At 44.1% G+C, this 24,627-nt stretch overlaps 1 protein-coding gene across 2 annotated transcripts in view; it reads left to right on the forward strand.

Moving 5' to 3' along the window:
- LOC139538875 (dual specificity calcium/calmodulin-dependent 3',5'-cyclic nucleotide phosphodiesterase 1A-like) overlaps positions 1-24,627 on the forward strand; it is a 110,861-nt gene that overhangs the window by 50,455 nt on the left and 35,779 nt on the right. For both annotated transcript variants that reach the window (XM_071341393.1, XM_071341395.1), the window contains one exon: positions 22,413-22,526. In XM_071341393.1, the coding sequence (XP_071197494.1) occupies positions 22,413-22,526 (114 nt within the window). The remainder of the gene's footprint in view (positions 1-22,412; positions 22,527-24,627) is intronic.

Here is a 24,627-nt window from a genome sequence, read left to right on the forward strand (position 1 = left end):
CAAGCTTAAAAGGATAAACATCAACATTGGCCATTCTGTCAATCCAGCATGACTTCTGACGCGCTCAAAACAACTGGAAACTCAGAACGGGGAAATCTGACTTCAGTGAGTTCAAGACAACTGGGAACTCTGAAAAAAACAAGCTCCGACTGCCAAAATACATTTTGAATGGTCATCCAACTCGGAGTATCAAGTCGGGGACTTGGGCCTCTTTCTAGAGCTCCGACCTGAATATCACCAATGTCATCATGATTCGACCTTGTTTTTTTCTGAGTTCCCAGTTGACTTGAAAGCACCATTAATCCAGAGAATGCCAGACTTTGATGACAAAAAGTGAGCACAGCACAACAAGGTGAGGCCAAAAATGTATTGTATGCTGCTGCATAAATTATGTAAATTGCCAGGGAGATATGTATACTGTAGCTCAGAAAGTAATACTAAGTGTATGTTGTGAAGTAAGCTGTTCGTAGCCCATGTGCCTCCCCCTAATAATTTGGTCCCTTTATCACTCTTAATTTTGCCTACTGTTCTGACGTGGTGCTGCACATGTAGACGATAGCCTGTTTTAGAGAAACTCAATTAGTATTTGGTAGCATTGCCTTTAAATTGTTTAACTTGGGTCAAACATTTCGAGTAGCCTTCCACAAGCTTCCCACAATAAGTTGGGTGAATTTTGGCCCATTCCTCCTGACAGAGCTGGTGTAACTGAGTCAGGTTTGTAGGCCACCTTGCTCACACACGCTTTTTCAGGTCTGCCCACAGATTTTCTATAGGATTGAGGTCAGGGCTTTGTGATGGCCACTCCATACCTTGACTTTATTGTCTTTAAGCCATTTTGCCACAACTTTGGAAGTACGCTTGGGGTCATTGTCCTTTTGGAAGACCCATTTGCGACCAAGCTTTAACTTCCTGACTGATGGCTTGAGATGTTGCTTCAATATATCCACATAATTTTTGTACCTCATGATGCCATTTATTTTGTGTAGTGCACCAGTCCCTCCTGCAGCAAAGCACCCCCACAACATGATGCTGCCACCCCCGTGCTTCACGGTTGGGATGGTGTTCTTCGGCTTGTAAGCTTCCCTCTTTTTCCTCCAAACACAACGATGGTCATTATGGCCAAACAGTTCTATTTTTGTTTCATCAGACCAGAGGACATTTCTCCAAAAAGTATGATCTTTGTCCCCATGTGCAGTTTGAAGGAATTGTGTCGAGACAGGAATTGTGACGAGAACACAGTGGCCTCCATCATTCTTAAATGGAAGAAGTTTGGAACCACCTCTGCCTAGGGGTTGCCCCCCGGCCAAACTGAGCAATCGGGGGAGAAGGGCCTTTGTCAGGGAAGTGATCAAGAACCCGATGGTCACTTTGACACAGCTCCTCTGTGGAAATGGGAGAACCTTCCAAAAGGACAACCATCTCTGCAGCACTCCACCGATCAGGCCTTTATGGTAGAGTGGCCAGACAGAAGCCAACTTCAGTAAATTACAGTCTGTCTGAAGTTTGCCAAAAGACACCTAAAAGACTCAAACCATGAGGAACAAGATTCCCTGGTCTGATGAAACCAAGATTGAACTATTTGGCCTGATTGCAAAGCGTCACGTCTGGAGGAAACCTGGCACCATCCCTACTGTGAAGCATGGTGGTGGCAGCATCATGCTGTGGGGATGTTTTTCTGCTGCAAGGACTGGGAGACTAGTCAGGATGGAGGGAAAGATGAACAGAGCAAAGTACAGAGAGATTCTTGATGAAACCTGCTCCAGAGCGCTCAGGACCTCAGACTGGGGCGAAGGTTCACCTTCCAACAGGACAACGTCCCTAAGCACACAGCCAAGACAACGCAGGACTGGCTTTGGGACAAGTCTCTGAATGTCTTTGAGTGGCCCAGTCAGAGCCCGGACTTGAACCCGATCAAACATCTCTGGAGAGAGCTGAAAATAGTTGTGCAGCGACGCTCCCCATCCAACCTGACATAACTTGAGAGGATCTGCAGAGAAGAATGGGAGAAACTCCCCAAATACAAGTGTGCCAAACTTGTAGCATAATACCCAAGAAGACTTGAGGCTGTAATCGATGCCAAAGGTGCTTCAGCAAAGTACTGAGTAAAGGGTCTGAATACTTATGTAAATGTGATATTTCTGTATTTATTTTTCAATACATTTGCAAACGTTTCTAAAAACATTTTTTCACTTTGTAATTATGGGGTATTGTGTGTAGATGGGTGAGACAAAAAATATATTTAATCCATTTTGAATTCAGGCTGTAACACAACAAAATTTGCAATAAGTCAAGGAGTTTGAATACTTTCTGATGCCACTGTACGTTTATCCCCCGACTCCCCCCCCCCCCCCCCCCCCCCTCGGACAAACGTTGAATATTTCATTGAGACCGAGATCTTGTTGCTCTATATGCTCTGCTCTCCCAGTCAGCCCAGGCATATCAATATTTAGAAGCTACTTCACTTCATAATCTGCTGTTTTAAAGATGTTTCAAAGCACTTGTTTCTCAGGGGTAGGAATTGTTCTTATGTTGTTCAGAATTAATCTGCACTGAGTCTGACACAGTCTGACAGAATTTCCCAAGTCCATCTACTTTACGTCAGAAGGTTCAAACCCCTTGACCTTTTCCACGTTTTGTTGTGTTACAGACAGAATTTGAATTTGGTTAACTTGAGATTTTGTGTCACTGGCCTACACACAATACCACATAATGTTGAAGAGGAATTATGTTTTTATGAATTTTTACTAATTAATAAAACATTTAAAACTGAAATTTCTTGAATCAATAAGTATTCAACTCCTTTGTTATGGCAAGCCTAAATAAGTTCAGGAGTAAAACATTTCTTGAAAATGGCTGTCTAGCAATCAGTAACCAACTTGACAGAGCTTGAAGAACTTGAAAAATAATAATGTGCAAATATTGTACAATCCAGGTGTGCAAAGCTCTTAGAGACTTACCCAGAAAGACTCACAGCTGTAATTGCTGCCAAAGGTGATTCTAACATGTATTGACTCAGGAGGTTGAGAACAGCTTCCTAATATTGAGTTGCACCCCCTTTTGCCCTCAGAACAGCCTCAATTCATCGGGGCATGGACTCTACTACAAGGTGTCGAAAGTGTTCCACAGGGATGCTGGCCCATGTTGACTCCAATTCTCTCCCACAGTTGTGTCAAGTTGGCTGAATGTCCTTTGGATGGTGGACCATTCTTGATACACACAGGAAACTGTTGAGCGTGAAAAATCAAATATAGTTGTAGTTTTTGGCACACTCAAACCAGTGCGCTTGGCACCTACTACCATACCCCATTCAAAGGCACTTAAATCTTCACTTCTCAATGGCACACATACACAATACATGTCTCAATTGTCTCAATGCTTAAAAATCTTTCTTTAGCCTGTTTCCTCCCCTTCATCTAAACTGATTGAAGTGGATTTAACAAGTGACATCAATAAGGGATCATAGCTTTCACCTGGATTCACCTGGTCAGTTTATGTCATGGAAAGAGCAGGTGTTCCTGTACACTCAGTGTGTATAGACAGTATGGACAGTTTATGAATAGAAAAGTTGTGTACAGCAGTAGTTATATAGGATGAGCCATGACTAGAATACAGTATATATATATACACACACACACACATACACAACAGCATTGACCCTTCGTGACTGCATCCTGGTACTAAAGGGGTGTTGAGTTCAGAACTACAGAGAACAGTACAGGAGACTAATCACCAAGGTAAATTAGGTTGACCGAGATCATATTAAACAATTTTCTTTCTATTCAATAAATGATACCAAGGAAAAACAATAAACTATTTTTTCTAGGCAGATCTTCTAATCACTCTTTCTAGCAACTGTAAAACAACATGAATAATTGTAAGTTTGTTACGAGTTCCTTCATTTAGCCAGGGACCGAGCAGAGACTGGTATAATTATTTTCGCTAAGACAAAGAGCGAATAGTTTCCCCTCTATGGTTAGAAACGTTTAGGCTCCAGTTTTCATGGTTTATTTCTGTACTAAAACTAGCACGCATGAGGCACATGTTGCTCGGCTATTGTATAACAGAAAACAGCTGACTGGTTGTCGTCAGGCCCTTTACATAACTAGGCAAGTCAGTTTAGAACAAATTCTTATTTACAATGATGGCCTACCCCGGCCAAACCGGACAACGCTGGGCCAATTGTGCGTCGCCCTATGGGACCAATCATGGCTGGATGTGATACAGCCTGGGTTCAAACCAGGGACTGTAGTGACGCCTCTTGCACTGAGATGCAGTGCCTTAGCCCGCTGCGCCATTCGGGTTTGAAGCAAAGCACCAAAGTATATTGGGTATTTCTTTTTATCAAGTAATAACTGCAACTTCTGACCTTGTACTTCTATTGCCAGCTGTAATTTATTTAGCTTCTCAGCAGTTTTCTGTATGGTTTGTTTGGTGTTTCTCCTGGACTCTTGGAAAGCTGATCTGTATGGTTTGTTTGGTGTTTCTCCTGGACTCTTGGAAAGCTGATCTGTATGGTTTGTTTGGTGTTTCTCCTGGACTCTTGGAAAGCTGATCTGTATGGTTTGTTTGGTGTTTCTCCTGGACTCTTGGAAAGCTGATCTGTATGGTTTGTTTGGTGTTTCTCCTGGACTCTTGGAAAGCTGATCTGTATGGTTTGTTTGGTGTTTCTCCTGGACTCTTGGAAAGCTGATCTATATGGTTTGTTTGGTGTTGCTCCTGGACTCTTGGAAAGCTGATCTGTATGGTTTGTTTGGTGTTTCTCCTGGACTCTTGGAAAGCTGATCTGTATGGTTTGTTTGGTGTTGCTCCTGGACTCTTGGAAAGCTGATCTGTATGGTTTGTTTGGTGTTTCTCCTGGACTCTTGGAAAGCTGATCTGTATGGTTTGTTTGGTGTTTCTCCTGGACTCTTGGAAAGCTGATCTGTATGGTTTGTTTGGTGTTTCTCCTGGACTCTTGGAAAGCTGATCTGTATGGTTTGTTTGGTGTTTCTCCTGGACTCTTGGAAAGCTGATCTGTATGGTTTGTTTGGTGTTGCTCCTGGACTCTTGGAAAGCTGATCTGTATGGTTTGTTTTAGCTGCACTGCAGCATTGGGAACTCCAGACACTCTTTGTTTCGTATTAATATTCCCCCTATTTAAAGTAGTGATTTATGCTGTGGCTGTGGCATTGCATGCCAAATATTATCCACATAAATGTTCTTCCCTGTCTGCCTCAAAGTGATACAGACTGACCAATTAGGAGATGTGTGTGTGTGAGTGTATGTGTGTGTGTGGTGTTATGATATAATTCACATCAGCTGTCAGGACTACAGATGGTTATGATCAGAGAACGACTGAGAGGCCTCTGACAATTCCCCTAGAAAGAGCATCATCTGTTTTTCATATGGCCGTATGTGTGAAACCATTGACTCCATGGCCTGCTCTTCAACTTACAGTACAGCACTCAGAATAGTCATCTGCCATGATGGAAGTATGGGGAACTGCTGGTTGTGTGTGGGTGTGATACTGTGGTGACATGGGACCTGTCAGGCTTCACAGTGTACTGTACAGTAGGTTATCCCTCTCTCAGATGGTACAGCACACTTCTCCTGTTAGTCTTTCAAGTCCTCACAGTCAATGTTTGTCTTAATATTTTTCACATCCCATTATATCAAGTCTATATGTTTATTTCCAGTAAAGTATTTAAAATCAGTGTCAAATTAAAATGAACATGAACATCAATAAACCCCCAAACTCCTCATATTATTTATTGTGCTCAAAATATGAGAGAGAGAGAGAGAGAGAGAGAGAGAGAGAGAGAGAGAGAGAGAGAGAGAGGCAAGGTAGAGAGAGAGAGAGAGAGAAAGAGAGAGAGAGAGAGAGAGAGAGAGAGAGAGAGAGAGAGAGAGAGAGAGACTCAAAGTGGATTTGACAGGCGTGTAATGATCTCACTGACATCAGTAACCTCCCCAGTCAGCTGGGATTTCCTCCTGCAGCCCTTCTTGGTAATGAATGTTAGCCCTCTTATCACATGTAGAACACAACAGAACACAACAGGAGGATGATAACACAACGGTGATGGAGGGAGGGGAGAGAACTAGTGATGTTATGTTTGATACTGGAGGTCCGAGGTATGTGCTGAAATCGCTAAGCAGTTTACGTAAAAGCAGTGGGCCGATGCCTGTATCACTTTATCAGAAGCACGTGATCAATGACGTCCGAATCTTCGTTTCGTCGAACAACCACCTGATTGGTTTGGTATTGGTTTGGTAGTAGACAGTAGTAGTGCACGTTCTAAGGTGTGTGGGACGTCATCTTTAGTAATTTGTCTGCTCTAAATTATTTTGACCAGCATGTGCCACTAGTGTACACTGTATTGACCAAAGCCTCGAGTAATTAAATTATTTTTGACACAATTGGCTGGAAAGCCTGAATGCTTCAGGAAGCTTTCTTTCCCCATCACTAGGGAGAGCAGGGTGGTAACCGAGGTGAGGGAGGAGAAGGGTATTTATTCTTCATTAACCTCCTGTCTCCTGACTGCATGCTCTCTGTTGCCTTGTGATCAGAGCCATGTTCTCTCTCTCAGACATCGCTATACATACTAATACATGTTTTTTTATATAGTGCCAAATAAGGGTTCTTTAGCTATTGAAGGGCTCTAAGTGTTATTTGAGTCAGTATTGTTCCACATAGAACCATCTCACTTCCCAAAGATACCTCGAGGGACAATGTAGTGCATTGTCTTCTGACAGATGGCATCATTCTAACCCAATGCCTTACACTTGGCATAAAGTCTGTCCTTGCAATATCATGATGCTTCATCAATGTGCAGTCGAGGTCTAGCTGTTAATAAATTGACTGATTTCTCTCCCAGCACCCCGTCTCTTCATAGAGAACATGTGCTTACAGCACATCACTGTATGATTTATCATGTAGCACCCAGGAGACTCATGTAATTATCCTCCTCTCAGCGCTGCTGTAGCTTCATTTCTCTTGTTTATCACACCATACTCACTTCAAGAGTGAGAGCGGTGCCTGTTTTCCCCTCAGTTGAATATAGCATTCTGGACTAATTTGTCACACCATTCCCAGGACGACTGAACTAAGACATCACCATCCACCAGGAACCAGGGCTGGTGGATGTACAGATCCATTGTTGGCCCTGTGAGAATCTGAAATCTCTGCAGTCTAGTAGGGTGAGATGTCCAACAGAGATACTGTTCAGAGTGAAGGATTATGTGTGTGTGTTTAAACTAGGATTACAAAAAGACCCAAGAGATCCATTTAGGGACCACGCTAGAGGACTTTAAGTGGGAACCCAAGATGCCAGTTTACAATCCAGAAACAATCAGTAACTCATTTCTATGGGTGATATGATCTGCAGTGAAGTTATGAAGTCTGTGGTGAGCCAGAGAAAAATACCTGTTGGTTTAGTTAGAACTGCCAGGCTCCCACTACACCACATGTCTGTCTGTCTGTCTGCCTGTCTGTCCATACTGAAACCTACAGGCCAGTCAAACACACAACATGGTCTCTTTCGAATATTTCAAAATGGTGGCATTTAACTACTTTAGTTATACAGTATGTCACATAAGTTGACATTACTTATACAGTATATCACTATTATGACATACTACTTAGCTTATACAGTTCATTCGGAAGGTATTCAGACCCCTTGACTTTTTCCACATTTTGTTACGTTACACCCTTATTCTAATATGGATTAAATAAACAAATGTCTTCATCAATCTACACACAATGCCCCATAATGACGAAGCGAAAACAGGTTTTAAAAACTGAAATACCTTAATTACATAATCATTCAGACTTTGATATGAGACTCGAAATCGAAATTGAAATTGAGCTCAGGTGCATCCTGTTTCCATTGATCATCCTTGAGATGTTTTTACAATTTGATTGGAGTCCACCTGTGGTAAATTCAATTGATTGGACATGATTTGGAAAGGCACACACCTATCTAGATAAGGGCCCACAGTTGACAGTGCATGTCAGAGCAAAAACCAAGCCATGAGGTCGAAGGAATTGTCCGTAGAGCTCCGAGGCAGGATTGTGTCGAGGCACAGATCTGGGGAAGGATACCAAAAAATGTCTGCAGAATTTGTATTTGTATTTATGATGGATCCCCATTAGCTGCTGCCAAAGCACTCTGACAGAGCTCCAGAGTTCCTCTGTGGAGATGGGAGAACCTTCCAGAAGGACAACCATCTCTGCAGCACTCCAACAATCAGGCCTTTATGGTAGAGTGGCCAGACAGAAGCCACTCCTCAGTAAATGACAGTCTGCCTGAAGTTTGCCAAAAGGCACCTAAAAGACTCTCAGATCGTGAAAAACAATATATTCTGGTCTGATGAAACCAAGATTGAACTCTTTGGTCTGAATGCCAAGTATTCACGTCTGGAGGAAACCTGACACCATCCTTACGGTGAAGTATGGTGGTGGTAGCATCATGCTGTGTGGATGATTTTCAGTGGCAGGGACTGGGAGACTAGTCAGGATCAAGGGAAAGATGAATGGAGCAAAGTACAGAGGGATCCTTGATGATAACCTGCTTCAGAGCGCTCAGGACCTCAGACTGGGGGAGAAGGTTCACCTTCCAGCAGGACAACAACCCTAAGCACACAGCCAAGACAATGCAGGGGGGGCTTCGGGACAAGTGTCTGAATGTCCTTGAGTGGCCCAGTCAGAGCCCGGACTTGAACCTGATCGAACATCTCTGGAGCGAGCTGAAAATAGCTGTACAGCGACGCTTCCCATCCACCCTGACAGAGCTTGAGAGGATCTGCAGAGAAGAATGAGAGAAACTCCCCAAATACAGGTGTGCCAAACTTTATCGTCATACCCAAAACGACTTGAGGCTTTAATCTCTGCCAAAGGTGCTTCGGCGAAGTACTGAGTAAAGGGTATGAATACTTATGTAAATGTGATATTTCCATTTTTTTGTGATACATTTGTAATAATTTCTAAAAACCTGTTTTTTCTTTGTCATTATGGGGTATTGTGTGTCAATATATGAGGGGGGAAAAACAATTTTATCAGTTTTAGAATAAGGCTGTAACGTAACAAAATGTGGAAAAAGTCAAGGGGTCTCAATACTTTGCGAATGCACTGTATGTCACATAGCATCGATGGTTAGGGTGAAAGACAGGTTAATGGTAAGGGTTGTGGTTAGGGTCTGCAACATACACCGGCTTTAAATTGCTTTTGTCGGCTTGGTTTAACCCCAGGTCCTGTGAACATGTTTGAGTTGAACAGACCCAGTGTCAGTGGAGGCCTGCAGGGCTTTAGAAAGCAGAGAGTAGGCCAGGCTTAGACCATAACACAACGAGGGCCCGTTCTCACCAAGTGTGTTTATAGGCCAGTGAATGGACGGTTTTTAAGAGCTTGAGCATCTGAACTGGAAAGCCACCAAGAGTACTGGAACCACTCACCTCTCAGAATGAGAGGACCTTGAATGGTCTGATGACTCACAAGCTTGTTTCCCTTACAAAGTAGGTTTCACAGAGACGAAAAAGTCAATATTCCACAATCAGCAAAAACATTCAAAAGTTGAATGTATTTTGTTTCAATTCATTTATTTTTATTTTTATCAACATTAAATTACACATTGAGTCATTTTCTGTCTTGGTAATGGCCTGTATCATACAGTGATGTTATTGTTATTGCCATCAACAGATCCCTTCTGTGAAACCATGTTGATTACAATCTGAAAGCATGGGAAGTAGTTTATTGAGAAGTCATTAAAGACAACAACCCAAACACAGTGGGCCCTGGTCAAAAAATAGTGCACTAAATAGGGAATTGGGTGCCAATCTGGGACACAGACAGGATTTCTTGGCAACATTAAAAGTATTCTTCTTTGGCCTCTGTATGCGTGGGGCAAAACCATGGTACAGATCTGTATATTTGTCTAGATAAATGATGCACAAAACCAGTGTAGTTCACAGTCAGACAATATGCTCTCAATAGCCTGGCCCCTTTTTCTTTTTTCATACTTGAAAGGGAATCTTTTATTTCCAGAGAGGTAATCATCCTCTGCTGTTTCTAGGAAACGGGTCGTTATCGGGTCGCAAATTAGTCCTTTGGGTACCATCTTTAGAAGTGAGGAATGTTGGATCAGTCTGTCTGAGAGGTTGGCATAGAGCAGGCAGCAGGGCAGCAGAGCATGATGCTTCAGCCCAGCCCTGTCACCGTACCCTCTGGGGCCCCATCCCTGTCACCGTACCCTCTGGGGCCCCAGCCCTGTCACCGTGCCCTCTGGGGCCCCATCCCTGTCACCGTGCCCTCTGGGGCCCCAGCCCTGTCACCGTGCCCTCTGGGGCCCCAGCCCTGTCACCGTGCCCTCTGGGGCCCCAGCCCTGTCACCGTACCCTCTGGGGCCCCAGCCCTGTCACCGTGCCCTCTGTGGCACCAGCCCTGTCACCGTACCCTCTGGGGCCCCAGCCCTGTCACCGTGCCCTCTGGGGCCCCAGCCCTGTCACCGTACCCTCTGGGGCCCCAGCCCTGTCACCGTGCCCTCTGGGGCCCCAGCCCTGTCACCGTGCCCTCTGGGGCCCCATCCCTGTCACCGTACCTTCTGGAGCCCCAGCCCTGTCACCATACCCTCTGGGGCCCCAGCCCTGTCACCGTGCCCTCTGGGGACATTGCCCTGTCACCGTACCCTTTGGGGCCCCAGCCCTGTCACCGTGCCCTCTGGGGACATTGCCCTGTCACCGTGCCCTCTGGAGCCCCAGCCCTGTCACCATACCCTCTGGGGCCCCAGGCCTGTCACCATACCCTCTGGGGCCCCAGGCCTGTCACCGTGCCCTCTGTGGCACCAGCCCTGCCACCGTACCCTTTGGGGCCCCAGCCCTGTCACCGTGCCCTCGGTGGGCCCCAGCCCTGGCCTCTGGTGCCCGCAGCAGCCCCCTCCAAGGAGAAGGGCACAGTTAACTCATGGGAAAATACTCTCTCGTAAACCCCTTTTCAATGTCACCACCACTCCCAGCACCTGTAGAGTGTAGATTCTATACTATGTAAAGGCTGGCCAGTCCAGGTTGTTTTGAATGAGGCTGGAGGTAGTGTGTATCTGAGGAGGGAGTCCCAAAGCAGATATCTCCACTCAGGTCAATCCCGGTAGTTTTAAGTCTTTCCCCCAAGTGTCCTGCCACCTGGAGCATTAAGGCTGGAGGTAGTGTGTCCCTGAGGAGGGAGTCCCAGAACAGGGATCTCCACTCTGGGGCCAGGTCTGACACGTCCAGTCGGATGCAGCTCAAATCAGACCCTTTGGGTTGTGAAGGCGGTACAGTTCCATATAGTACCTATTTTAACTGACCCTGGCTCATTTTAACTTGGTTCATCTTTAAAAACCCCACACAGGTCCCCAAGGGTCCTCTTAAGTACTGTTGTCTATGTGGTGCTATTAAAAATATACTCAAAATATGGTACTGCTTTTACTATAACCCTCTGATGAATATAATGGTTATTGTATAGTCACAGTAACATGATAATGTGTCTCATTATATTGAGCTCTGAGTTAAAGTCTTGGACAGCAAAGATAAGGCTATGTTTGCATCCCAAATGACACCCTATTCCCTATATAGTGCACTACTTTTTACCAGGGCCCAGAGGACCATTGTCAAATGAAGTGCACTATGTAGGGAATATGGCACCATTTGGGATGGAACCTACTGCGTCATCTGAGAGACTTCCAAATGTTCTAAGCCCTCCCTTAGAAATGTCAAACAAAGATTCCCAGAGCTCATGTGAACTCAGATATGCAACTCAGTTGTTGAGAAAGATATGACTTATACAACTAAACTTGCTGTAAAATGTATTTGACCTGTCTTTAGTCCCTTTACGCTTGTACAGTCCATGGTTTTCTTCTCTGAAAAATCTCAATACTGAACACCTATGTGGGTGTTTCTGCTATTGATATACTGCCACTTTCGTCCGAACCTTCTGTCAATATGCCAACATATAGGCTACCAAAACATACTAAAGTCACAGGAAAGAGAGAATCATTTTAGTTCACTACTTCCTAAGGCAAGGTTGTGTTATTGTGACCCAGATAGATCCACCAACCAGGGCCTCTATTTATATGTATCTGCTGTGTGATTGGTCTGGTCCAGTGTGTGTGAGATGGAAGCCATCAGGCCAGTGCCATGGAGAGTGACAGAGGAACAGGTCATATGATTGATAAAGCTACGGGTGGGAACAGCCCTGTTGTTATGCCCCAACCCATTACCCATGAACTATTTCCGTGGTTTCAAACTACGGTCTAAACGCGGTGTTTGTGACCTATTCACAAAGAGTTTCAGAGTAGGTGTGTAGAAATAGCAGCAGTTTGGCCTTTAAATCATAATAAGTAAGACTACATGGACAGGAGGGACTTGCCCTAGATCAGTACTCCTACTCTGAGACACGTTTTGAATACAAAAAGGTCTGTGGGAGCCTGCTGCTGCTGAGTGTCTGTGTGATAAGTGAGATGGGGAGGCGGGAGTTTTGAGAGGCTGTTGCCAACTCTCACCGTGGCTGCATCTCACTTTCATCCTAAGTGCACCAGATACTCTATATCAGTCTAAATGTCACAGTACACTCTTATAACAAAGGGTTCCAAAAGGGTTCTTTATGGAGGAATAGGGTTTTACCATGAACCATTTTGATCTGAAGAACCCTTTTTGGAAGACAAGGGGTTTTTGTAAGGCAAAAGGTTCTACCTAGATCCTTTAACATCTTAAGAACTGTTTTTGGGTTCTTTAAAAGGAAAGAAGGTTTCTACATGTTCTACATAGAACCATATATCATATTCCCAGCATGCTCTATTGCAGGGTGATTTTCAGAATTGTTTGTTTTAATATCTATGTTTTTGTATTGATTGGTTAATAAATGTTATGCTACACAAAGATAAATAGCATACATTTTTCTAAACTATACAATCTGTTAGTAGTTGGACTTATTGCACTCGTTGCTGAGATGGTTGTTCAAGTTTAGATGACTGAGGTAGTCTCAGTATTCATTCTTCCCTACCCTGGCAGTCTTTCTGAATGCAGGTTACGGGTGATAAAAAAAATACACTTGTTGAATATCGTAACTCTGGCTGGATTCCAATAGGAATTAAATATCGCATTGCAAGCTAGTATAATGTGACTTGCAGGCCCTACATAGAGGGTTCTGCAAAGGGGTCTATCTATCAACAAAAAGGGTTCCCCTATGGTGACAAACCGAGGAACCCTATATGGTTTTCCTTAGCACCTGTTTAATCCTAAGAGTGTAAATGTAATAACACAGGCAGTTCTAAACTGGAACAGTTTCAGTAACGGGTGCAATAAGTCCAACTAACAGATTGGATTAGTTTAGAATTAGTTTAGATTAGTTTCTCGTCCAAGGTGGCTTAGCAGTTCAGACGTCTTTTTCTGTTCCGTATTGTTCGTGTCCTGTATATATATATATTTACACCTTTCTTCGCATATCTTTTATCTATTTTATTATCCAAGAACTCAACTACAAAAGCTTTCCTGCAAAAGCTTTCCTGCAACCCGCTTCACCAATTACAAAAAGTATTATTTACCTCAATCTGAAAATCCATCGTGGAAGCTAGCCAGGGGCTAATTCAGAAGCTAGCCTGAAAGCTAACCAGAAGCTACTCCGATAGCTAGCCAGAAGCTAATCTGTAGCTGCCCCGAAATTAGCCGGTTTGCTGGCTAGCGTTGGTGTTTCAGCTGCCCACGTTTAGTGGTCATCAGCTATTCCTTTAGCTCGATAATCTACCGGCACTTTTGTGCAACGCGACTCGGACCGGAGCATTCCGGGACTCTTTTTCTCTCAGTTTCCCCGGATTCCAGCCGCAGGCTCTGGACACTTGTACCTTGATTTCGCAGCTAGCTAGCTGCAAACCGTGTGACTATTGGCTTACGTCGACCCCGGAGCAAATTCTAATCATTCTGGAGCTAGCCAGCTGAGGAGTTCCATCACCATCCGGACCCGTTTCTTTTGTTGCTGCTGCAGATACGGAACCCCACCGGGCCTTCACGACTGACTGCCGCGACTGACTGCCGACGTTATCTGCCCGAGGGATTTATCCAACTGGCACCTCCGTCCCGACGTTACCTGAACGCTCATCTGAGGCCCGCTAATCGTTAGCTGTCTTATCGGCTGCTATTTGAACAAGTATATTGGACAACTATTATTATTATTATTATTTATTTATTTTATTTTTTCCCTGGGTCACTATATCTATTTTGCCAATTTGGATTGATCCCCTCTACCACACGGAACCCCACTACACGGAACCCCACTAACCTACCGACGGAAACGCACGAGGTATCTACAAACAGACCTCCATCCTATGCTGCTACCGATAGCCATATACCCGGCCAGCTGTCTGGATCGCCACGACCCCAACCAACCTCTACTCACTGGACCCTTATTGATCACTCGATTAGCATGCCTCTCCTTAATGTAAATATGCCTTGTCCATTGCTGTTCTGGTTAGTGTTTATTGGCTTATTTCACTGTAGAGATTCTAGCCCTGCTCTCTATACCATATCCAACCTCTCAGTTCCACCACCCACATATGCGATGACATCACCTGGTTTCAATGATGTTTCTAGAGACAATATCTCTCTCATCATCACTCAATACCTAGGTTTACCTCCACTGTATTCACATCCTACCATACCTTTGTCTGTACATTATTCCTTTAAACTATTTTATCGCCCCCAGAAACCTCCTTTTACTCTCTGCTCTAGTAGCTCTAGGCGACCAATTCTCATAGCTTTTAGCCGTACCCTTATCCTACTCCTCCTCTGTTCCTCTGGTGATGTAGAGGTGAATCCAGGCCCTGCAGTACCTGGCTCCACTCCTATTCCCCAGGCGCTCTCTTTTGATGACTTCTGTAACCGTAATAGCCTTGGCTTCATGCATGTTAACATTAGAAGCCTCCTCCCTAAGTTTGTTTTGTTCACTGCTTTAGCACACTCTGCCAACCCGGATGTTTTAGCCGTGTCTGAATCCTGGCTTAGAAAGACCACCAAAAATTCAGACATTTTCATCCCCAATTACAAGATTTTCAGACAAGATAGAACGGCCAAAGGGGGCGGTGTTGCAATCTACTGCAAAGACTGCCTGCAGAGTTCTGTTATACTATCCAGGTCTGTTCCCAAACAATTTGAACTTCTACTTTTAAAAATCCACCTCTCTAAAAACAAGTCTCTCACCGTTGCCGCCTGCTATAGACCACCCTCTGCCCCCAGCTGTGCTCTGGACACTATATGTGAACTGATTGCCCCCCATCTATCTTCAGAGCTCGTGCTGCTAGGCGACCTAAATTTGAACATGCTCAACACCCCAGCCACCCTACAATCTAAGCTTGATGCCCTCAATCTCACACAAATTATAAATGAACCTACCAGGTACCACCCCAATTCCGTAAACACGGGTACCCTCATAGATATCATCCTAACAAACTTGCCCTCCAAATACACCTCTGCTGTTTTCAACCAAGATCTCAGCGATCACTGCCTCATTGCCTGCATCCGTAATGGGTCAGCGGTCAAACGACCTCCACTCATCACTGTCAAACGCTCCCTGAAACACTTCAGCGAGCAGGCCTTTCTAATCGACCTGGCCGGGGTATCCTGGAAGGATATTGATCTCATCCCGTCAGTAGAGGATGCCTGGTCATTTTTTTAAAATGCCTTCCTCACCATCTTGAATAAGCATGCCCCATTCAAGAAATTTAGAACCAGGAACAGATATAGCCCTTGGTTCTCTCCTGACCTGACTGCCCTTAACCAACAGAAAAACATCCTATGGCGTTCTGCATTAGCATCGAACAGCCCCCGTGATATGCAACTTTTCAGGGAAGCCAGAAACCAATATACACAGGCAGTTAGAACAGCCAAGGCTAGCTTTTTCAAGCAGAAATTTGCTTCCTGCAACACAAATTCAAAAAAGTTCTGGGACACCGTAAAGTCCATGGAGAATAAGAACACCTCCTCCCAGCTTCCAACCGCTCTGAAGATAGGAAACACTGTCACCACCGACAAATCCACTATAATTGAGAATTTCAATAAGCATTTTTCTACGGCTGGCCATGCTTTCCACCTGGCTACCCCTACCCCGGACAACAGCACTGCCCTCCCCTCTGCTACTCGCCCAAGCCTTCCCCATTTCTCTTTCTCCCAAATACAGTCAGCTGATGTTCTAAATGAGCTGCAAAATCTGGACCCTTACAAATCAGCCGGGCTAGATAATCTGGACCCTTTCTTTCTAAAACTATCTGCTGAAATTGTTGCCACCCCTATTACTAGCCTCTTCAACCTCTCTTTCGTGTCGTCTGAGATCCCCAAAGATTGGAAAGCAGCTGCGGTTATCCCCCTCTTCAAAGGGGGGGACACCCTTGACCCTAACTGCTACAGACCTATATCTATCCTACCCTGCCTTTCTAAGGTCTTCGAAAGCCAAGTCAACAAACAGATTACCGACCATTTCGAATCCCACCACACCTTCTCCGCAATGCAATCTGGTTTCAGAGCTGGTCATGGGTGCACCTCAGCCACGCTCAAGGTCATAAACGATATCGTAACCGCCATCGATAGGAAACAATACTGTGCAGCCGTATTCATTGACCTGGCCAAGGCCTTTGACTCTGTCAATCACCACATCCTCATTGGCAGACTCGACAGCCTTGGTTTCTCTAATGATTGCCTCGCCTGGTTCACCAACTACTTCTCTGATCGAGTTCAGTGTGTCAAATCGGAGGGTCTGTTGTCCGGGCCTCTGGCAGTCTCTATGGGGGTGCCACAGGGTTCAATTCTTGGACCGACTCTCTTCTCTGTTTACATCAATGATGTCGCTCTTGCTGCTGGTGATTCTCTGATCCACCTCTACGCAGACGACACTATTCTGTATACTTCTGGCCCTTCTTTTGACACTGTGTTAACAACCCTCCAGGCGAGCTTCAATGCCATACAACTCTCCTTCCGTGGCCTCCAACTGCTCTTAAATACAAGTAAAACCAAATGCATGCTCTTCAACCGATCACTGCCTGCTCCTGCCCGCCTGTCCAACATCACTACTTTGGACGGCTCTGACTTAGAATATGTGGACACCTACAAATACCTAGGTGTCTGGTTAGACTGTAAACTCTCCTTCCAGACTCACATCAAACATCTCCAATCCAAAGTCAAATCTAGAATTGGCTTCCTATTCCGCAACAAAGCATCCTTTACTCATGCTGCCAAACATACCCTTGTAAAACTGACCATCCTACCAATCCTCGACTTCGGTGATGTCATTTACAAAATAGCCTCCAAAACCCTACTCAATAAATTGGATGCAGTCTATCACAGTGCCATCCGTTTTGTCACCAAAGCCCCATATACTACCCACCACTGCGACCTGTACACTCTCGTTGGCTGGCCCTCGCTTCATACTCGTCGCCAAACCCACTGGTTCCAGGTCATCTACAAGACCCTGCTAGGTAAAGTCCCCCCTTATCTCAGCTCGCTGGTCACCATAGCAGCACCTACCTGTAGCACGCGCTCCAGCAGGTATATCTCTCTAGTCACCCCCAAAACCAATTCTTCCTTTGGACGCCTCTCCTTCCAGTTCTCTGCTGCCAATGACTGGAACGAACTACAAAAATCTCTGAAACTGGAAACACCTATCTCCCTCACTAGCTTTAAGCACCAGCTGTCAGAGCAGCTCATAGATTACTGCACCTGTACATAACCCATCTACAATTTAGCCCAAACAACTACCTCTTTACCTACTGTATTTATTTATTAATTTATTTTGCTCCTTTGCACCCCATTATTTCTGTCTCTACTTTGCACTTTCTTCCACTGCAAACCAACCATTCCATTGTTTTTTTTAGTTTTTATTTTACTTGCTGTGTTGTACTCACTTCGCCTCCATGGCCTTTTATATTTTTATTTATTTATACATATATTTGTTTGCCTTCACCTCCCTTATCTCACCTCACTTGCTCACATTGTATATAGACTTATTTTTTTTTTTTTCATTTTTTTTTTCACTGTATTATTGACTATATGTTTGTTTTACTCCATGTGTAACTATGTGTTGTTGTATGTGTCGAACTGCTTTGCTTTATCTTGGCCAGGTCGCAATTGTAAATGAGAACGTGTTCTCAATTTGCCTACCTGGTTAAATAAAGGTTAAATAAAAGTTGACAATGTGGAAGAGATACAGTTGCAGTCGGAAGTTTACATACACCTTAGCCAAATACATTTAAACTCTGTTTTTCACAATTCCTGACATTTAATCCTAGTAAAAATTCCCTGTCTTAGGTCAGTTAGGATCACCACTTTATTTGAAGAATGTGAAATGTCAGAATAATAGTAGAGAGAAGGATTTATTTCAGCTTTTATTTCTTTCATCACATTCCCAGAGTCAGAAGTTTACATACACTCAATTAGTCAAACGTTTCAGGTAGCCTTCCACAAGCTTCCCACAATAAGTTGGGTGAATTGTGTCCCATTCTTCCTGACAGAGCTGGTGTAACTGAGTCAGGTTTGTAGGCCTCCTTGCTCGCACACGCTTTTTCAGGTCTGCCCACACATTTTCTATAGGATTGAGGTCAGGGCTTTGTGATGGCCACTCCAATACATTGACTTTATTGTCCTTAAGCCATTGTGCCACAACTTTGGAGGTATGCTTGGGGTCATTGTCCATTTGGAAGACCCATTTGCGACCAAGCTTTAACTTCCTGACTGATGTCCTGAGATGTTGCTTCAATCTTCCCACATAATTTTCGTACCTCATGATACCATCTATTTTGTGAAGTGCACCAGTCCCTCCTGCAGCAAAGCACCCCCACAATAGGATGCTGCCACCCCCGTGCTTCACAGTTGGGATGGTGTTCTTCAGGTTGCAAGCCTCCCTCTTTTTCCTCCAAACATAACGATGGTGATTATGGCCAAACAGTTCTATTTTTGTTTCATCAGACCAAAGGACATTTCTCCAAAAAGTACGATCTTTGTCCCCATGTGCAGTTGCAAACTGTAGTCTGGCTTTTTTATGGCGGTTTTGGAGCAGTAGCTTCTTCCATGTTGAGCGGCCTTTCAGTTTATGTTGATATAGGACTCGTTTTACTGTGCATATAGATACCTTTGTACCTGTTTCCTCCAGCATCTTCACAAGGTCCTTTGCTGTTGTTCTGGAATTCACTTGCACTTTTTGCACCAAAGTACGTTAATCTCTAGGAGACAGAACGCGTCTCCTTCCTGAGCGGTATGACGGCTGCATGGTCCCATGGTGTTTATACTTGCGTACTATTGTTTGTACAGATGAACGTGGTACCTTCAGGCATTTGGAAATTGCTCCCAAGGATGAAACAGACTTGTGGAGGTCTACAATTGTTTTTCTGAGGTCTTGGCTGATTTCTTTTGATTTTCCCATGATGTCAAGCAAAGAGGCACTGAGTTTGAAGGTAGGCCTTGAAATACATCCACAGGTACACCTCCAATTGACTCAAATGATGTCAATTAGCCTATCAGAAGCTTCTAAAGCCATGACATAATTTTCTGGGATTTTCCAAGCTGTTTAAAGGCACAGTCAACTTAGTGTATGTAATCTTCTGACCCACTGGAATTGTGATACAGTGAATTATACGTGAAATAATCTGTCTGTAAACAATTGTTGGAAACATTACTTGTGTCATGTACAAGTAGATGTCCTAACCGACTTGCTAGAACTATAGTTTGTTATTAACAAGACATCCTCAGAGTTTTTTAACTTCCGACTTCAACTGTAGCTCTCTACAGCTTGTTTATGCAAGGCAAATGTTTAATTTCTGCATCCTCACTAGAGTCATGTCGTGAAATATGTGGATATTACAGACCATTATTAGGTGCAACTTGTGTCGCCATTATTTACGATCTCCAACACATCAATGTAGGCTGAGACTCTCCTAGGAGTTTGTCATGTCTTAGCCTACAGAACAAGCCAGTGCTGGGGCTGGCAGTTTGTCAATGGTAGTCAGTCAGAGCTTCAATTAAGTCTCAACACAATAGAATAGTGTAGGCTTGGCACTTGGCTCACTCATCTACATTGGCAGAGTGGTATCCTGCAGTTTCTCTTTTGAAGACATAAGAAGAAGGAAGGACTAAAAAGAAGAAAGGAAGAAGAAGGACTAGAAAAGGCCAATAAGCCCACAGTAAAGGCAGGAGAAAGTCCAAGGCTTATAACAGTCTCTCCACTGCAGGCTACATTCTGCTCACTTTGTACTAGAGCTGGCGTTCCCTTGCCCACGTTGTAGGCATATTCATGGGTTGTTTTCTGTACTATTGTGTGTGTGTTTTCTTTACAGTATTCTGGCTTTCAGTCAGTTGATCCTGTTTCTCAATGCTTTTAACAGCTTGTGTTTTAAGATGATGTGTTATTATAAAACACGTCTATTGCTTTTTAATCCTCCTTTATTATTCACATAATAACAGAGTACTTCAAACACACTGGAAGGACTTGATTTGATCTCATATTTAAAACAGATAGGGTATGGTGATGCTCCTCTTATGGGATCTTAGAATCTGTCCCAAATGGCACCCTATTCCCTATATAGTGCACTACTTTTGACCAGAACCCTACAGGCCCTCTGGTCAAAAAGTAGTGCACTACATGGTGAATAGGGTGCCATTTGGGACGAATCCTAATTCATTTTGCTGAGGGTTGGTTTGTTGGCTAGTTGGGGGTCTGGGGTTTGGAGACTGTGTGTGCCCGCTGAGGCGAGGCATGGATCTGTGTCAATCCCCTGTTGTTTTTAATGAGGCACTAGTCCCGTGGTAAATATTTAAAGTTGTATGCTAGCAGAACCAAAGGCTTCACAGATGCCACGCACTTTCCGGGCTTTGTTGATCAGACGGTCAGCGGAGTTCAATGGTGCTCATTCTTTGGATGGTCACACACACACACACTAGGAGAGACATACACACACACACTGGGAGAGACATACATTTACATTACATTTAAGTCACTTAGCAGACGCTCTTATCCAGAGCGACTTACAAATTGATGCATACACACACACACTGGGAGAGACATAGACACACACACTGGGAGAGACATACACACACACACTGGGAGAGACAAACACACACACACACTGGGAGAGACAAACACACACACACATTGGGAGAGACATACACACACACACACACTGGGAGAGACATACACACACACACTGGGAGAGACATACACACACACACTGGGAGAGACATACACACACACACACTGGGAGAGACATACACACACACACACACTGGGAGAGACATACACACACACACTGGGAGAGACATACACACACACACACTGGGAGAGACATACACACACACACACACTGGGAGAGACATACACACTCACACTGGGAGAGACATACACACACACACTGGGAGAGACATACACACACACACTGGGAGAGACATACACACACACACTGGGAGAGACATACACACACACACACTGGGAGAGACATACACACACACACACTGGGAGAGACATACACACACACACACTGGGAGAGACATACACACACACACTGGGAGAGACATACACACACACACACTGGGAGAGACATACACACACACTGGGAGAGACATACACACACACACACTGGGAGAGGCATACACACACACACACTGGGAGAGACATACACACACACTGGGAGAGACATACACACACACACTGGGAGAGACATACACACACACACTGGGAGAGACATACACACCAGCCCAGATCCTTTCTGCTGCGGCAGGACCAGTGATCCTGACAGTTCTCCTACTTACAGTAAAGACACGTTCCCTCTCTACCTTCTGTGCCATCGCAGTTCATGAATAAAAAAACAGAGTTTAGTTTAGTCCTTGAAATACTGCAGGATAATGAGAACTGCTTCCCTTGTAGACCTTTAATGGCAGTTTCAAGGACATTGGCTTTGTGTGCTTTCTCAAAAAGTTCAGTGTACACACTGAAAGATTTAGTTGTTGGCATTGTGAAGTTAGTCAATGTGATTCTGTGCTGTAGGACTTAAGATCCGTCTGAACCATCTAAAATAGAACGATTTGATTGGATTATGTGGTAGAATATTCATTATTATCAAATGTCTGTCATGGCTGACCTGTTTTACTACTGCTGCTATCTGCACAATATAACAGATCAATAACTGTAATATTTATACTGTCTCAAATTCTCAAACCATTGGTCTTTGACCTAACCCGGTGACATATAGGCTAGTATTAAAGCTGACTGTAAGTTGATATAGAATCCAATGTAGGCCTATAGAATAAGTGGACTCTTTGACACATAATGTAATGGCACAGTTGAGTCGTATTGACGTATTGTTCTCCATACTGTAAGTATTATCCAGTGTTCATCAGCTCATATATGAAGATGAAATATGGATCCACCTTGCTCTTTACAGATTGAGATGCCTGGTGAAGCAGCTGGACAAGGGAGAAGTGAATGTGGTGGACCTGAGGAAGAATATAGAGTATGCAGCCTCTGTTCTAGAGGCTGTCTATATCGATGAAACCAGGTGAGTGCATTTCAAAGAAATTCCATTCCATGCATGACTACATCAAGTATTTTGCACTCTCTGCACGGCTGAAGGTACAGGAAAGAATGGCACAAATACAACTCACACTCAGATTATTATTATTATTCATTATTATGAAGGTACAGGGAAGAACGGCATGAATACAACTCACAGAAAATACAAGTCATATATATAAAACATATTCTGATGATGAAATTCCTTGACAGAATCGAGTGCAGTACTACCAGTGCGGTACTCTTCTGTTTTAGTGCCTTAGCTCAGACAGTTTGGAAAGTGAAGTTTCCAATACAAACAGTGTCTTTGTGTATGCTTATCAAAGCCCTTCAGTTCTCCCTATGTGTCTCAGTTCTCTTTCTGTGTCTCAGTTCTCTCTGTGTCTGGCCCGTTATTCTACTGATTAAGGTTGTCCCTCCAGCCATCAATGACTGGTGTGTGTGTGTGTGTGTGTGTGTGTGTGTGTGTGTGTGTGTGTGTGTGTGTGTGTGTGTGTGTGTGTGTGTGTGTGTGTGTGTGTGTGTGTGTGTGTGTGTGTGTGTGTGTGTGTGTGTGTGTGTGTGTGTGTGTGTGTGTGTGTGTGTGTGTGTGTTGAAGCCAGAGACAGGGAGAGAACGTCAGGGGGGAACGTCTGTCATCAAATGGGATGACAGATCAACTGAAAGGAGGCTGATCCACTCCCTGTGGGAAGCTTTCCATCTCTCCATGGAGGAGACTATTAAACTAGATTCTGACTGAGCCCCACACCCCCCTCAGTCTGGGCTGTTGTAGCTGTAGTTGTTTATGCAGACTGCAGTGTGTCAGCTCAGCTGTGCTCTCCAACGATAAGCAGGTGTTTGCGTAGCCTGTAGACTGATCACATGGAGGCATGTTGACAGAGCTCATGTTCAACATCTCTCTCTCCTTGTCCGTCTCTCTCTTTCACTCTCTCTCTCTCTACTTCTGTCAGTCTCTCTCGCTCCCTCTCTCTTTCCCTCTCTCTCTTTCTACCTCCGTCTTTCCTTATTCCCCCCCTTCCCTCTCTCTCTCTCTCTCTCTCTCTCTCTCTCTCTCTACCTTGCCTTTCTCTCGCTCTCGCTCTCTCTCTCTCTCTCTCTCTCTACCTTGCCTTTCTCTCGCTCTCGCTCTCTCTTTCTCTCTCTCTCTCTCTCTACCTTGCCTTTCTCTCGCTCTCGCTCTCGCTCTCGCTCTCTCTCTCTCTCTCTCTCTCTCTCTCTCTGAGGCCCCAATTCTATCTCCCTCCCTTTAGTATTGGCTCTTCATTAACAAGGCTTTGGTCCTCAGTGCTAGAACTCTCTTCAATCACCACAACACAAGGCATGTTTGCCAGAAAGCACTGCTACAGTTCTAGAAGTTTGATCCAAACAAAATAATGAAGTCGTTCTTTGTGTACATCCAAAATGGCACCATATTTACTATGTCGTTTATTCTTGTTTTTTACGGTCGTCCAGTTTTACAATTTCAGAATAATTACTTGCAGAAGGAAGTCCTGACCTGCACCCTTATCACCATTCTATACACCTAATTTCCTTACGTTAGTACCTAATCTAATGCTGACACTCTAATTACATCATGAAAAATATCTGCTTCTCTTCTCTTTCATTGGCCACATTTTCATGAAGACTAAAGATCTGTTTTCCAGATAGTAAATCACCAAGGCTATTTTCCTCAGTTAAACAAGATGACTCACTGTGAGACAGGAAGAAGGGAAACAAAACAAACTGCAATGAAGTCGTTCTTTGTGTGCATCCCAAATGGCACCATATTTACTATGTAGTGCATTACTTGGTCAGTGCCCATAGACTTTGATTGAATCATATTTGTGTAGTAATTTTGTTTCCCATCACAATAAATCATTATTTATTTTCACGGTCGCTCCATATTACAATTTCAGAGTAATTACTTGCAGAAGGAAGTCCTGACCTGCATCCTTATCGCGATTCTAGATGCCTAATTTCCTTACGTTAGCATCTAACCTAATGTTGACACTATAATCACATCATGAAAAATATCTGCCTCTCTTTTCCTTCATTGGCCACATTTTCTTTCACACGAAGACTAAAGATCTGTTTTCCAGTTAGTAAAT

This window comes from Salvelinus alpinus, chromosome 14 (genome assembly GCF_045679555.1).
Source record: "Salvelinus alpinus chromosome 14, SLU_Salpinus.1, whole genome shotgun sequence".
In the NCBI taxonomy this organism is placed as follows: Eukaryota; Metazoa; Chordata; class Actinopteri; order Salmoniformes; family Salmonidae; genus Salvelinus; species Salvelinus alpinus.